Raw genomic sequence first — 16,864 nt, 5'->3', positions numbered from 1 at the left:
CAAGTAGCACGAACCTCCTTGAGGTTGGAGCCAATCCCTTTTGGAGGAGAAGGGCAGATTCCATTTGTAGTCATTTCCTCACATTGGCACAACCTGTCCCCACTAATGAGAGAGATCACTACTTTCAATAACATAGCATCTATCTACATTAACAAATAGGTGCTACTTGTTAACAACTTTATTATTACTCACTCTGCTTTGCAAAGTCAGCCCTGACTGGCAAACCAAGCTCAAGAAAGGACTTTCTCCTTGATCTTTTGCAACAGAAAAGGAGAAGATAAGTGCTTATGACATGTACGGGCTTTGTTACTAAGATCAAGGGGAAAAACACTTTTGAAGACAACTCATGTGCAGACCCCAGGTTCTTGAACCCACAAGAAAGGCCTTTCTCCTGTGCTGCTCCCAAACCCTAGAAACTCTTTTTTAATTTGGCTTTCTAGATTATTTTTAGAGTTTTAAAGAGTATCTGAAATGCTTTGCTGTGATGTGATTTATTATTTTTGTTTTCTGAATTTTTGTAAACTACATTGGTTCTTTCCAAAAAAGCAGTATAAAAATGCAATTAATCAATCAAATAATTTTCTGCTAAACGTATACAAGCTATGTCTTCTGCGACACCTCAACTGGACTTTGTAGTTTGGTACTGTGGCTCTCACCCAGCGTTTTTTTTTAAAGCTTGTCTCCTTCCAAGAAAACTTTCCATGTTGATTAGTCTACCACACTATTGCTCAATAGTGTGGTAGACTAGTCAATACTCTGCACATCTGCTGCGGAACCCATGCAGAGAGTGGCTGCTTCACAGGAGTGGATGGTCTTCCAAATTTTTTTGCCTAGAACTCCCATCAGCCCTAGCCAGTCCCGGAAAGGCAAGAAGGAGGGATGATGGAAGCAGTAGGCCAACCTATCTGAAGAGCCACAAGCGTCCTGCTCTTGTTCTAGAATGAGCAGTGATTCTACCCACTTGGTAGCCCTATTAAGGCTCACTGACCCTAGGAATGGATGCATAAATAGGCATTTAGGGGTAGACTGTAAGGTTATACCAGGGGAACAAGTCAATGCAGCACGATCTGATCTATTTAGAATGAGGCAGAAAGAATTTGGGCTAGGGTTTGAAAAATGCCCACCTTTAAAAATTCCTAGGTGGTTGATGGGTGAATCGAAGCTCCACGGGAGTTGAGGAAGAGGCTGAGAGCTGAAGAGCATTTACAGTTCATACCCAGAGTTTGCTTAATGCTTTGTCTTCTGCAAGACTTGAATGTAGAAGCTTTAGATTAAGGACAGGTGTGTGAGTTACCCAACTGTACCCTCACACTGGTGCCAACTCACTATCATGCAAGTCATGCCAGCTTTAAGAAGGGTTACAGCTTGTGCATTTTAGAAAACACCAAGGGACTCTGCATAGATTGGCCAATTTGTGCAAATCAGCTCTTGAAAACCACGTGGTCCTCTTGCAATTTGGGCGAAACACAGGAGGACCATGTGCTTTTTGGATGTCATCCAACTGCACTAGATCTGATTGCTTCTGATTTGTCCCAAAGGCACAAAATGCCACAATTTGTGCTAATTTGCACAAATTGCACAATTTGCTCAAGTTACCTTAGCATTTGAAAATGTGGAAAATGCAGCCAGTCTTAAAACTGAACATCCACAGAAAAATGCCCAACTCAGCTCCCTTCTAATGATCAGTTTGGGAGTGGACAGGAAATCCATTGATCTAAACCAAGCCAAACCTCCCATCATCAACATATTCTCTGTATCACTGTTGCTTATTCCCCACTTTACCCCTCCAAAGTTTGGCAATGTTACTCCCAGCCTGCTTTTTCACTGCTGATGCAGTCATTACAGACAAGCCTTTCTAAATGGCTAACCTCAAATGATAGGGTTGAAACCTTCTATTACATGGACAGTGCTGTAGCAAAGTCACATCTGTAGGAAACATTCTAAGGGCACAGTTATATTTAAGGTATTTTATGCTCTGATTTCAATATCTCGTAAGTGAAAGCCCTACCTTATTATGCTTTGAGTGCATTTTGAAGCATTGGATTCATATGGAGAGACAGCCAGGCCCATGAGGCTTGGCTGATCGTCAGTGTGAACTCACAGTGCACCTTCCCTGGCACATGCTGTAAAATTCTCTGAAATGTGCAAGAGTTATTGAAAAATGGGAAAAGGTTCTTAGGGGAACAAAATGATGTTTAAAACAGATTCCCAGGGGAAAGAGCCTTTGAAAGACACCTGGTTTTCAATAAGGTTGTTCTTGATGGTTTGGTTCAAAATGTATCTGTTTCATAATAAAGGTACAGCAATGTTCCACTACAGGACATGGAATATCATCTCTCGGTGGCTATTCTTTCATGCACAGGGCTGATGGAGGAACTGGCTGAGCCTACCCATCAGATGCTCACCTGCCAGAGGACCATGCTCTGTTTTGGAGGCATCCTATATTTCGAAGGCTTCCAGTCTGTTATAAAGAACCATCACAGGCACAAGATGAGCCTTGAAGTAGCCCATCAACAGTGCCTGGATGGTAGACTGTGCAGAGCACCTTGGTCAACTCGTCAAAGTCTTGTCTCCTATGGTGAGATGCACTGTATTTCTATGTGAATTTGACCCATTATTTCTAAATGAGCACCTATCAGTCAAAATCAGCACATGAAATATTGTCCAAAGAGGTGTCCTTTGGGGGTGCTGCGTGTCCTCTTTCCCGGTACTTCACAAATGACCACCTCTTGACTGTGCAGGATCCTATCAAAGGCTTATCTAGCCAAGCAGTCCATTCACACAATGGCCAACCAGATTCTGATAAAGGAAGGTCACAAGCGGGACACCAATGGAATGCCTTCTTCCAGTTATGCCAGAAATTCCTCTCCTTTCCATTGATGGTGGCCAACAGTGTGGGCAGTGTGTGAACTCTGTCTTGAAAATACTTGATTGTAGGTAGTTCTCTGGGGATTCTTGGGGCCAGCCTGCCTGTTTTCTCCCCTACACAGATGCCGCCAAAGTGGTATCCCCCATGTTTACTGTCATATTCTGAGGTTCTGCTTTAACACGGATTAAAGGTCACCCTAAGACATGGGGAGCCCTCGGCAGCACCATCTATAACACTCTGCCCTGAAGGCATCGCTCTCCCATTCAGGCATGTATGGATTTTATTAAATCCATCCTCTCGTATGGTCGATCGCCAAGCCTCTTTGGTGCCATCATTCACTCATTGGCGGAGCCAGAATTTCATTCTACTTGCATTAATTTGCATTAGTGCTAATGTACATTTTCCCCTCAAATGAAAAACTGTTCTGCCCATCTGCAGAATCCGTGTGGTGACTTAGAAAAAACGTGTTCCACTGCAGAATCCACTGAGAACTGACCAAAAAGCTTCAGCCACTGAATAGTATAGATATGTAATAAATACATACATACGTAAATGCATAGACACCCAAAGTCATTTGATATTGCAGGCTGGGAGAAGCAGGCCTATTCCTTACATCTGGATCCATTTCAGATTTCTCAAAGAACCACATGCCTCCCCATTCTTAGGATGACTCCCTTGCAGTTTCTCCTGTCTCGGCCATGCAGGAGCACATACTGTCACTGTGGAAACAGATGCTGTCTCTTTAAGAACTGCAGACGGCCTCCAACAGCAGTGGAAGCTCTGAAGGAGCAGCGCCTACCACCCTCTTGGACTGCAGTGCTTGGCTGGGACAACAGCTCCGGCAAGGACTTCCTGCGGTGCTTTCATGGCACGGAACAGACAATGAGCGCAGTTGGGCAATCGGCTTCCCCTGCATTGCATGCCTAGCCAGGACAGACAGCTGTGATGTTAAGAGTCATCACAATGTGTGATTGCGAGCTTCCTTATGACACTCCAAGTATCAGCTCCAGTTTGGAGGCATCAGTGCCTCCCCACTGAGAGGAGGCCGCCCTTCCCTTTGCTTTCCCTTTGGGCCTAGAAGCAAAGGAAGGTTCTGCTCAAACTCTTCATGCCTGCATGCTAGAAAAGGGCTGTTAATAGGCGGTGGCACCAAAGAAGGGCAGTAACAGGACAGTGGAAACTGGAGAGACAGCATGGCCCTCTTGTGGAGGTTTGGGCCTGGGGAGGTGCCCAATCCAGCTGACTCCCGATGGCCTCCTGGTCACCCTAATCGGTCTCTGCAGCCGTCTAAGGCCAGCGATCCAGCATTGTTTGGCAGGTGCTGAGGCAGTGATACTTTAGCAAGGGCTTGGCATCTCACCCACAGCGTATTCCCCACTCCTTATGGAAGCCAGACACAGATGGGCACCACCGTGCAGACTTCACATGTTACAAATAAGTGCAGACAGTCTAGAAGCCTTCCTCAGAGAATCGAGAACACTGCTTCTTGTCCTGAACGCAAAGCCCAATTCCTGACTCAGATCACATCAAGTTCAGAAGCAGCAGACACCAAACTCTTCAGAGACAATCAAAATTTGCACCACTGTACACGTATACAAACACCTAAACTTGAACTGCAACCTAATTCAAAGGCTCTCCAGCAGACACTTTTTTTCAGAGTTCAGGAATCCAATTAGTAAAAATCATATGCCTTTCAAGAGACCTGGCTAAGTAACTCTCTAATTTGAGGGCAGATGGGAAAAGTCTGCAAATGGACTCTAGCTGACAAAAATCATTGCTTTTACTTTGAACAAGGCCCAAACACATGAAGCGAGTACAAATGTGTGAGGAATTTCACAGGAGAGAGGAAAATCCAGCTGATTTCCTTAGCTTGGCTCCACGGATTCTTTCCACAAATCCTGATTTAGTGCCTGCTCAATCTGACATAACTCGAATCAGTACACAGACTTCCATCTTCAAAATGGGCCACATGCTGGGGAACTTTGTGCAGAATGTGGGCCTCTGCTCCACAAATCTGCAGAAACTGTGGACTGGATGCACAAATCTGAAACCGTCTGAAAATTCAAGATAACCAAGGTAGAGTATGTGCTATATACTGAGAGGGGCACTTCCATATTTCTCACACTGCAACAAAAGCTACAATGGCTCAAATCTAAAGAGTTGGTCCTGATTTGCACAAATTGTTCTCTGCACAAATTGCACTACTCGGTCAGCGCTTTTCAGTGCCAGATTTGTGCAGCTATTTCGATCAATTTCAAGGAGGCCAAAAAACAGAAACACCCAACCCCACTTTTGGCTATCAGGTCAGAAATACATCAAAAACCTGATGAGCTTCAGCTGAGTGTACTTTCCAGTGTTGTATATCTCTAGTCAGGGACCTATGGAAGGGTTTTAATGGAAGTATATAGAGATATGGCACAATTAAATAAATCTAGATCCAAACTTTGACAAGTAACTACTCCAGGATACTCCAGATGGCAGACCAAGGGATTGCCACTGTAACAACATCTTATCCTTGGCAATGTCCAAGGCATATCCTAAGGCAATGTCTGCATGGAGAGTGTAACATGTAGCCCAACTCTCACACTCTACCCAAAAAATAAAAATAAAAAATGAAGATATTTGAGTGACTACAAGGGGAGAGTTTCCACTATTAAAGGCAGTCCTTTTCCTTATCTCATTTGTATTATATTTGCTTATGCACCGAATTAGATACTGCTGGATAAACTGTAAAAAAAGCTACTTAAATTTTTGAACATTAATTTCCCATTCACTTGCATTTAATTCCAAAGCTAAATTTATTGAGTTTTCAAAACCAAAGGCTTTTGGAAGCAAAGATACAAGTTTACAACCAAACCATTACAATAAAAGTATATTCACATCAACATATAATTTTAACAGCTTCCCCAGAAGTAGGCTCATGGCAACAATTACATGCATACAGTATGGTCTCCGATGCTCTGATTCATTCCAGTTTCACCACTACCTTAGAGCCAGATGTCTGTCAGTGGCAGAGCGACTAGACTCAAGTTCTCAGTTTGTCTGCTCAGTGAAAGCAACATGGAGTCCATGCAACTGAAAATACATGTTGCAAATACCCAACAAGCAACTAATACCATCCACTTAGAATGGTAGAGTTTGAATAAATTAATCAAAATTGTATATACATATGTATAAATCATATCTAGCTGGCTGGTTATCTAACTATAGATAAAAATTATTCAAACTATTTAAGGGTAAAACGCCATTTCCCACCATCCATGTTATGTGTCAGTCGCTCTGATTTATGATGCGACAACTACAAACAAAGTAACTACCAAAGTAATCCTTCCACTTCTGTACCTTTTAGGAAGTAAGTGATTTTTTGAGGCATAGCAAGAAGAGAAAGATGTGCAGAATGGAGAGAGTCTCTGGTAGGGGCAGTTCTCTCTGGAGAGTTCACTTCTGCTATCTAATTGCTCCTCATTCAGGAATGGCTAAAGAACCCACAGACCTTTCACCTGTGATGTGATTAGCACAGTGTGTAAACCAGGACATCTGGCTTCTGTCTTCCCAGGCAACTCAAAGAAATAGCCCAATGATAAAATGCGGAGCAAAGACAAGCATGTGGTTCAGATTGGGCCGTTGGGCTAATCAAAGCATTGACCCTGGTCTGTGGCATCTTCTGTTGTAAGCAAGAATGACCTTGGGCAATCATGACATGTGAACTAGGTCCCTCTCTCACACATACTTCAGACACATAACTTGAATGCAGAATGTGAACAGGGGAACCCATCTTCTAGCACTCCAGAAGGCATGGTCTGAAATCTTAAAGAATTCCAGTTATTTATTCATATTGAAATGTTTTACCCAACTTTCTAAATAAACACACAAAGAGAGTAAGAGACCACCACACCATCCAGATTTGATTAGCTCTTGTCACTGTGTGTATCTCATAGTCCACATTCTTGGAAGGAAATATCTAACAATATTTTTGACTTATTATCTCTAGCACGTTATAAAAAGTCAAGGAAAATACAAGCACACACAGAGGTACAGCTAGGATTTTCATCTCTCATACTGCTATTTAGGCTTCTCTGAAATTTATTGCTTGAAACAGAATGGTGAAATTTACACTCTATTTTACCAATTCATATCCCATCAGATATGTTCACGCAATCTATCATTTCCAGACTTGTAATCAAGAGTCATATACCTCATTCTGAAATGTGGCAAGAAACCCAGTCCCCTGGATTCCATCGGAAACAACCCCAGTCTTCTATAATCTTGGTGATAATTTATTATATTTATTGTCCCTTTATGGTGCACAACACTTTTACAAGCTTAAAGCAAGACACCAGCCTAAGAGAACACTGTATTATTTCCATAGTGGTCACAAAGAAAGCAAAAACAGGGGCATGAAAGAGGAGACTGAAAGTAGATATATACTTTGTGAATAAGTAGTTATGAGTGCCCAAGTTTACAAATTATGGGCCTCTAGTATAAATGTATCCTGGCTGTAATACACAATTTTATGAAGAGCTAGGCATCTTTACACGGAGGTGATGTGGAAGAGCAAAGTACCAGTGCAACAGGTTCTCTCTCTAGCATGGCAGGCATTCACCATTGGTGGATAAGACAGTCACCAATTCTTCTAGACCTGCTGATACTACATCCACGTTCCAGAAGCCTCTCAAGAACTGGGACAACATGATGCATGAAGAGCACCAGCATCTTGTAGGTGATTGGGTAATGTATGGTTCCTGTCTTCACATTACAGTTTGCCAGTGGCATTATGGGAACTCTCAAAGAGCACAAAGGATTATAATCCTATATGGCAACCTTGGGGTAAAGACAGGTCTGTGTGATTTCCCAGTCCTTCAGTGAGGAAGTTCATAATTAGCAGAGAAAGGTGTTACTATCACTAGAATAAATTTAGTTGCTTACAGAACCTAACACAGGCTGGTTTTTCTCCAGACTGTCTGACACACTTTGCCCTGCGTATAAATTTTTGCACACTAACTCGGGTAAAATTATGACGTATAGGTTGCTCAAACAGTTCATCACGAGTCCAATCATGAATATGGAGGATTCCATCTATTTTTGCAACAGCTGGTTGAGAGGCCCTAGACTCTGTGAATGAGACAATAAGTACTGAAGCTCAATCCTGTAGGGACTCAGCCAGGAAACCAATGGGATGTAAATAAGCATTAGGAGCGAGCATATGGTACCAAAGAGCAATTTCAGCACCAAGGGCAGCTCAAGAGTAGACTTCTGAAGGATGGGACCACCAGAGAAATGGGCAACAAAATCAGCAAGACATACTGAGGGTTAGCATGCACCTTCCCGAGTCACATAATTGTGCGTTTTCTTTCTTCCTATCACAGTTCCCTGTTCACTATAAATGCAGTATCCACTTTGCTCATACTTTTGAACCCCACTTCTCTCCATGATTTGAGAGATGAGGTGCAAAACTTAGGTTCCACTTGGGAGAATATGGGAATGAGAGGGGCAGCTGAGAGAAGGGAAGCAGAAGCAAGGGAGTTGCACAGAATAATATTTGAGGAGCAATTTCTGGAAGACCCAAAAATCACAAAAATAAATGTGGACAGAAAACACAATCACAGATTAAATCTCAGAAATGTATGCACTCAAAACCAGCATGAATAGGCAGGTCTCAGATGACCCAGGAGATGCTAAAGGACTTGACTTTGGCATTTGTTGCTTGTGCTTGACTTTCAAGGTCTCGTGGTCCTTTAATCGTCTCATTGTTTATGTTGAACCAACTCCACATGGTCATTCCATAACCTTTAGGAGTCACCCCCAACACTGACAGAAAGGAAAAATACAACCAACAGGTAGTCACCATTATTCCGTTCCAATTTAATTAATAACAATGCCAGTGTTCAACTTAAGCTTTGTACATTATATGTTTGGAGGAGTGATGGCAGGGAGAACCTTTTACTAAAACCCTATTTAATAAGCAATTTTCTGTGGCAGGAGAATAAAACAGAAATTATTGCATGTGTAACTGGTAATCACTGCCACCTTGATCTACTACCCTGATGATCATGGAAATGTTACACTTGTGTTTTCATAGATAAAATAAGGGATGCATCAGAATCTCACTTCAGCTTGTAAATTGCACCCCCTGCTCACAATCCAGAATGGAAACAAGATAAATTGGAGATGGGGGAGGAAGGAAAAGTTCTTCCTAGAAGCGGTCGAGCAACATGAAAAAATAGAAAATTATAGAAAAGTAAGAAGAGCATTTTAAAATATGTGATTTCTTGTACAGGTAATTCTGCATAGGGCTATATCAAATGAATATCAGATCCCAGGACAATTCTTCCCCTTCCTCAAACGCCTTGACCATATGTTGCATCAGAATGTTCCTGTTCTTAAACTAACTGCCTGGAGTGGCATCAATGAAAGCCCTTATCTTTAAAAAGCAAAACCAAAATAAATAAATAAAATCATTTTTTAAAAAGAAGTGATCAAGCTGGCTAGCATTTGCTCTCTAAAGCTAAAATTCTATAACCACTTACCCAGGAGTACCCAGTAACCCAGGAAGTGGAAGTTATGTTTAAGTAGACATTATAGGATATCACACCGTAAGCCAGTGATTCCTAAACTGTGTTCCAGGGCATACTCCTGTTCTGCCAGATAGGATGGGTTTTGCTCTGGAAATTTAAGCTGCCATGCTTGATATGTTCTCAGCTCTGGGTGCATTGAAGCAAGGAAGCCCGCTGTAGCATTAGCTTCCTCCTCTCTGACAGAGTGTGGGCAATTACATCATCCCATGGGAGGGAGAGGGATGCATCAGGATTCCCTGTGCTACATTAGACAAGAAGCAACAGCATCGTGCAGAAAGCATGGCCCTACCCCTTCAGGCTTTAGTCCTGGCCTTCTGGGCAAGAAGGGAGGTCAAGGGACCATGCAGCAATACGAACCAATTCTTCCCAAAGGTGCAATGAGGTCTCCTGCTTATTCTTTAGGAACTGATTGAGAAAATGCATAGATATCTTCAAGAGCGTAAGAGGAAGCATGCCTCCAGTTCAGAGAAAGAGAGTTACCAAGTGTCTGGAAAACTATATATAAGCCCAGATATATGTCTGGATCTGCTATTAAACTTGGTTTCACCTGGAGGGAGATAGTGATTGAATTCCAGTATGTCTCTACTCAAAATTAACCCCACCAAGTTAAATAGGACATGCTCAAAGGTACATGTACCTAGCATTGCAGCCTTCATAAACCTGGAATAATATATGTTAACTGAGAAGTGGGCAAAAAGTTAGGCTGTTAACATAGTTTAAAAATGTCTAGTAATATTTATGGCATTTACAGAATTCTGTGTCCTTTTCCTCTAGACGTCATTTTCCTACTTTATTTTCTCCATCTTTTTTATTGTCATAAGGAAATAAACAGTAAATCACATAAACATTAATGCAAATACATATTTGCATATAAAATCCCCTTTCTTCCCCTAATCTAAATCTAAATACTTCTTATGAATGCATAATTTCATTTAATCTCTCCGGTCTCTAAAATTTATATTCTATAAATGCTATAGCAAATTTGGCAAACGTTGACACATACCAGTATTATTTTATTGAAGAAACTGTAAGGAAATTTCTGTAAATTCTGGCTTTTGGCAGTAAATTGTAAAAGTTAGGTTTGAACACTATCCTTACTTTCATCCATCATCAATGAGGAACATTTGCTATGCCACTGAGATGGGTTCCGAATATTGAAAAGAAATCTTTCAGAAACAAGCAGGTCTGAAATTTTCTGCTGGAATTTGTTAGATCCTATCAGCAAATGTAAACAATCGCCAAGTTCCTGTCATTTAGAATAACATATATAAAATGTACTTTTCAGGGTTGAGGAAAGTGTCCTTTTTCAGTAAAAGTCGTAAGAAGTTACAGAGTCTAGCTTTACAACTGCAAGCTGCAGAAAGCATACCTTTAACTGGTGTTGCCCAAGAGGGAATTTTCTAATACTGGTGATTCCAGGCTGACTCAACGGATGCATTTACACATGGTTAGTTTGATACACATAGTTTATGAAAGCTGGTGGAAAATGCCCAGATATCAGTCCATGAACGATGGCTCCCTTGGGGACCGTATCAACATACAGAATTTCTGGGGAGGAGACAAATATTACAAAGGCTATGCACAAAAGGACTGCAAACAGTGCACAGTTTGGAAATTATGGTAATGTGAAAAACCCCTGTTCATACTGTTAATTTAAAAAAAAAAATCAACCACGCTTTTATGGGAGAGAATGCAATCCCCAATGGGGCAAACCAGATTAAAACAGTTTCAGTGAATGCCTGAACCTTGGTGAATATTGCCATGTGAACGCCGATTGTCCCAGTTAGAATTCCATGGCTTTCTATATATCTCTCCCCAGTTTGGGGACACAGACCATTGAATGCTATTGACCACATTTAAAAGAGAGTCAACTTCCATCTTAGTTTTCCTCTGAGTTTTCAGACTTCCCCAGTACTTCCCTGGGATGTCAACATTCACACATGAGTGCTAGCATTCACTACAATTTTAAGACTGATTGTAGCTTAAGCATCTAAACAAAACTGCCTTATGACCTCATTAGCCCTCCAGCTTGGCTGTACCAGCTTTGTCATCCAGCCCAAGTGTTTAAGTAGAATACCAAACTTCCTCACAGTCATTGTAACAAATGCCCAAAGACCCGAGGACGGGGAGATTCCAGAAATCCCAATTCAGCTCCCTAAAGCCCTAAACTGAGCTCCCTGCTTTTCTTAGGCGTGAGTTATTCCCGCCCCAAGGCACAACAGGAATTTCAACAACACCTCCCCAGCAGAATCCAGCACCACCACCCCAGTGGAAGAGATGCTTTTGAATCATGCAGGTCGGTCCCCACTCATGGACGAGCCCCCTGGCTCATCTCCTTGCCCAAGGCAAAGCTCCTTTCAGCCTGGTTTGTTCGCATCTAGCAACGAGGGATAAACCCAGCAACTTTCTATTCAAGTTTGGGGAGGAGAAGGTTAATTAAGCAAAGCCAACGCATGTTAACACAGATGACAAACGCTTATTAACTGTGGCCGCTGCACTGAGGAAACCAAAAGGATCTCTCACTCAGGCATTTGGGGGAGAAGCGCAGACTGGCCCCCACCCCACCCCACCCCACCCCACCCCCTGCAACGGCTCCCATCTCCGGCCACCGTCTAGCCTTTGGCTTCTGTGCATTTTGTGACAAGTTAGGAACAGATGCGGGCAAGAGTCTGGCTACAGCAGACAGAGCCCCGGTTTTCCAGACAGATCATTAGCAAGAAAAGCAGCGAGCTCCCGTCACTGGAGGGGCCGAGGGAGCCCAATGGTCTGCGCTCCGATTTATTCGCCTTAAACCAAATCTGGCAAACCGGCACGGAACGGGATCCTTCGGAGCCTCGTTCCCGGCCTACCGGGACCTTTGCAAAACAAAACCAGGGGAAGGAAAAACCTGGCACATTATTCTGCCATGCGAGAGTCGAGCCCGAGCTACAACCCGTTACACACCGAAGGTCATTAAGCCGTGGAACATTAAAACATGCTCTCCAATTAAGCCACGCAGACACAATCAAGCAAATCTTCCACAACCACCTGTAATGACACGCCTGTTCAAAGCAGCAATCCGAAAGTACCGAGCCACGCAAGGTAGACATTTTCTGCAGCTGCTTTGCTTGGGTGTTTCTTTTTCTTTTTTTTTTCTTTTTTTCTTTTTTGGTTTAGTTTTTTTTTTCTTTCTTTTTTTTCCCCAGAGGAAAGAAACACGAACCGTTTCTGCCCAATTGCTGTCTCGTCTCCTCTTACCTTCACGTTAGTCCGGAGTGCACAGTAACATGCAAGAAACATTGCAGTAAACAAGGCTCATATGGACCAGAAGGCAGCTTCTCTGCTCTGCACAAACCATATACATACACACACGATCCTCTGCATGTGCCTACTAAGAAGCATTTGTTCTCTCTGTCAGTTTCAAATGCATTGATCTCTGGGCTTTTTTGGCTCCCCCCCGACTACCGAAAAGACATGTCTTGAAGGCACTGAATGAAAGCTACGCGTCTCCTCTTCCCTGCCTACCCAGAACATGATGCCCAGCAATAGCAATTAGGAGAGATTTCGGCAGCTGTAAGTTAAGAGACCTCAGTTGCTTTGCATTCCAGCATTTTAAAACCAGCGAAAAGGAAGCCAGGAGTGTGGGAAGGGGGGTGGAGAGGCAAAGGAGGGGGAGGGGGAGGGGGAGGGGGGGGGGGAGGAAAAGCGAAGGGAAGCGAAGCTCGGGGGGGGGGCGAGGCAGAGGGGGGATTTAAAACTGTTACTAGCCAAGTTACTTATACTTCCAAAGAGCTTGCAGGTTCGACTGCTTTGCATTGCTTCTGAATTTGCAAAGGGTCGAAATGTTACATGTGGGGTGGGGGGGGGAGACGAAAGGAGTCTCCGTGCTATTCTGAGATTCAGAGCGCAGTCTGCAATGTTTCCTTCTCGCCTTCCTAAAGACGCAGCATCCCTTTTAACAAAAGCGACGTCATTGTCACCCATGACAGATCCAACATGTTCTACTTACAGATCCAGGCTCTGACCAGGCACGAGGCTGGGCGTTTCAAGGAACAATCCTTGGGACCCCAGTCCGCTCCCCCGCCCTCATCTCTTTCGAGATGGGGAAAACTGATGGGGCTCGGCGTGGGGAGAAGCCAGGACTCCCAGTGCGGTCGGTGGCACTGCTCAGTTTTGAATCGGAAGGGCTAAAGACAAGGCTGTGGGGAGAGAGACAGTGAGTGTTATGGGTTCAAGCCCAGGCTGAACCTCACATCTGGTGGCAGCTGAAATTCTGAATGTTTTGCAGTCAAATACCTACCAGGAAGGGCACCCTACACTTCAATCCAGAGGCAGACTGTTCATTCGCAAGTTCATGCAGAAGCTTCATTCTCGCCAAGTCGGTAAACTAGTGTGTTGCGGCTGGGGGGGGGGGGGGATGCATCACTTCAGCCTGTGGGTTCATGTGGCTAATTGCTCCTCCATGCAAAAAGAATAAAATAAAATGGAAATCCCTGCACATGGCTAACTAGCACATCAGGGAGAAGGCTGACCTGGAACTTTGGATCTCCACATGTCTATGTCTCAGGGAGCTGTTTTCCTAAGGAAGAGCAGTCACTTATGTAAGGTCCCTGCTGTAAACTGAAGAAGGGGGCACAGAGTTTGCCCCCTCCACCAAAACCAGGCCAGAAAGCTGAGAATGTCCCTATGGGCCACCACGGGTACTCCCATGTTAGCCACTAAAGCCTACAAGTTAATCAGTCCTTTCCTGATTCCATCTGTTCCACACAACATCCAAGCAAGTATGGCAACTGGTAATATACCACACATTCTTCAGAAACCACGAAATGTGTGTTGCAGATTTCTGAAGCCACCTTCTGAAATCATCCAGAGAAAGATTTGTCCTGCCAAGTTGCCACCCCCACCAAACCCACCTCCTGCAGCAGATATTCCAAGAGAAGCTAATGTTTTGCTCCGTCCTTCCCTATCAGCACCCAACGAATGGTCTAGGATAAGCATAATTTAATCATATCTGCCAGTGGCTTTTAGGATTTCTTTAAGCAAGACGCTCTCACATCAACCTCTGTGAAATCAGCAGAGAAACCAAAGCTGAGAAGGGCAAAGTCTGCGTGTGTTCACAGAAGAACTGCTGGCAGGCAACGTCAGAGGTGGTGGTGAGAAACAAGAAGCAGGTTGTCAGAATTCTTCCCCTGACAGGTTCTCTGCTCTGAAAATGGTGGCAGTCCCAAAGAAGGAGCTATTTTTAGCAGATCACTGATTGTGGTTTTTTTTACAAGGGTAAGTCAGCAAAGGGTTGTTTGTTTTTGTTTTTTTTTTAACTTAGTTAGGTACCTGCATTGTATCCTATCCCAGCTCCTTTGTATGATTCCCACTCTGTCTTCCGTAGGAAGGGATCTATGTGAAGAGTAATCCAGGAGTGAAATTTTTATTTTGGGTGCAGGGGGAGGTTCATAAGAATTAATTAAACTTCACAAGTTTTCCCATAAATAGGATGGAAAGAATTTGAGTCAGCGGGGTCTTAAGTTTAATGTGCAAGAGTGAGAAAGGGGCAGGCTGATCCATCCTGGCCCATGGCTTCAAGTGCATAGTTCTTGAAATTCTGGATCTGAATTTCATGCTGCTACTGCTGAATTTGGGTTGTCACCTGTCTTGGCTGGGCTCTACTGGAAGAATAGAAGGAAGTTTATAAGGGTCAGCAATAGGGTGGTGATGTTTCCCACTCTCCAAAAGCCATCCCAAGACTTGATAACCTTCAGCTCATTAGGAAGAGCACCAGAGATAATTTCTTTGGAGCTGCCTTCCCATTTAGAGAAGGGCTGCTTTTGCTGTGCGAATGAAACTGCCTTGCTGAAGCAGCTTCCATTTCCCAAGAAAATGAGTTAAAGCCTAAGAGAACTAACAGCTTCTGGAACATAGAGAGAGGACTTTACAAAATCAATGGGAGAAGGAGTTCCTTTTTGTTCTTAGCTTGGAGAGAAGCTCATAGGTAACTCTGCAGGGCCATGGAGTATCCTCTGGCCTATTCAGGGAAGCAATATGGCCATAGCAAAGGGAATAAGATTCCTTTATATTCTCTATTCATATTTCATCACTGTATTCAGTGAACTGCATATTGGGGAGCTTTTTCCATCCTTCATGTCCTCAGATCTGGAACAGATATGCCTTGGCTGATCTGCACAGATTACTCCTGGATTACCTCTTCTTTTCTGATGGGCTGCTTACCTGGAACCGCTACATGGCAGACAGATACAACATGGTCCTCTTTATGCTGGGAATAGCTACACCTATGGAATTTGGCTGCTGCAGATGGGGAGAATTTTCTTTCATTCATTGTGGGATAAGCAGCTAAGAGCATTTGTAAATAAAATGGAAAGGACTTAAAGTTTAAAGGGATTAGAATGCTGGAGAAAGTGAAACCGATTGTTTCATCTGTATAATAAGCAGAACTTCTTATAGCACACAAAGGCTTCCTGAATGGAGAACCTATATTCCCAGACCTTCTTTTTAGGACTTCTACCAACTCATGCATTAGAGAATATGCATCTGTTTTTAAGGCTTCCTGGAGAAATTTGGTTGGCCACTGTGAATAGCACGATGTGGACTTTGGTTTAATTGCCCTCAGTCCCTGTTACTATCTTCATTATAATTTTACATATACATCAGGGTGCTCTACATCTATTGGATGGGGTGGAGGGAGAGATTTTCAGCCATCCATGGGCCAAATGACAGGAAGTTAATAATCCCTGATCTACATGAAACTGCTGGGATAGGCCAATATGCAGATGGAAAACATCACTACTTCTTATTCTGTCCTTTCCAGTCATGAGAGGGCAGGTCATATGGAAGCTGGGAATGGATGTATGATTTCCCTTTAGGTGAAGACAAGGAACTGACGTTTGATCCAGACAAGAGAGAGCAGCCATTGGGGATTCTGGGGAGCCCATGGTAGGGGCACCCTATAGTTATAGCTGAACTCTTGACACAACAGGTTTGCTTCTTCAGAGTACTCCTGGAGCTGCCTGTGCTTTCAGACAGGCAGAAGCAGTTTGGAGGAGGAGATTTGTCTTATACAGCTTTGTCTTATAGGGTTTGTGGTCCTTCATGGCTCAGGACCACCATACCTGAAGGAACACCTCTCCCAACCACAATGTATCCTGATACCGTGCTCACCATCTGAGGCCTTACACCGAATGCCACCTCCAAGGAAGGCATAGTTGAGACAACGAGGAGGAGGAGCTTCTCTGTAGTAGCCCCCAAATTCTGGAACAATCTCCCCCCTGAAACCCACCTGGCAACAACTTCATTATCATTTCAGCACCAGATTAAGACTGTCTTCCTTCCTGAGCCATTTATGGACTCCAAATAATTTGTACGTAAGAGTAGTAGTGGGGAGGGGGTTGTCAGCTGTTTTTTGGCAGGCTCAGCAGTATGGAATTGTAAA

General features: G+C 43.5%; 1 protein-coding gene across 6 annotated transcripts in view; it reads right to left on the bottom strand.

The window, feature by feature from the left end:
- DLG2 (discs large MAGUK scaffold protein 2) overlaps positions 1 to 16,864 on the bottom strand; it is a 959,957-nt gene that overhangs the window by 664,507 nt on the left and 278,586 nt on the right. Inside the window, exons 1-2 of one of the 6 annotated variants that reach the window (XM_044442337.1) lie at positions 12,682 to 12,980; positions 10,814 to 10,992 (exon numbers count right to left, since the gene is read on the bottom strand). The exons of the other annotated variants lie outside the window; for them this stretch is intronic. Of the exons in view, the coding sequence (XP_044298272.1) occupies positions 10,814 to 10,882 (69 nt within the window). The 5' untranslated portion in view covers positions 10,883 to 10,992; positions 12,682 to 12,980. Of the gene's footprint in view, positions 1 to 10,813; positions 10,993 to 12,681; positions 12,981 to 16,864 lie in introns of those variants that run through there. 6 annotated transcript variants of the gene reach the window in all.

This window comes from Varanus komodoensis, unplaced genomic scaffold (genome assembly GCF_004798865.1).
Source record: "Varanus komodoensis strain SLA01 unplaced genomic scaffold, ASM479886v1 scaffold4, whole genome shotgun sequence".
Taxonomy (NCBI): Eukaryota; Metazoa; Chordata; class Lepidosauria; order Squamata; family Varanidae; genus Varanus; species Varanus komodoensis.
Note: the sequence above shows the minus strand (reverse complement) of the source record. Positions and strands in the feature narration are given on the sequence as shown.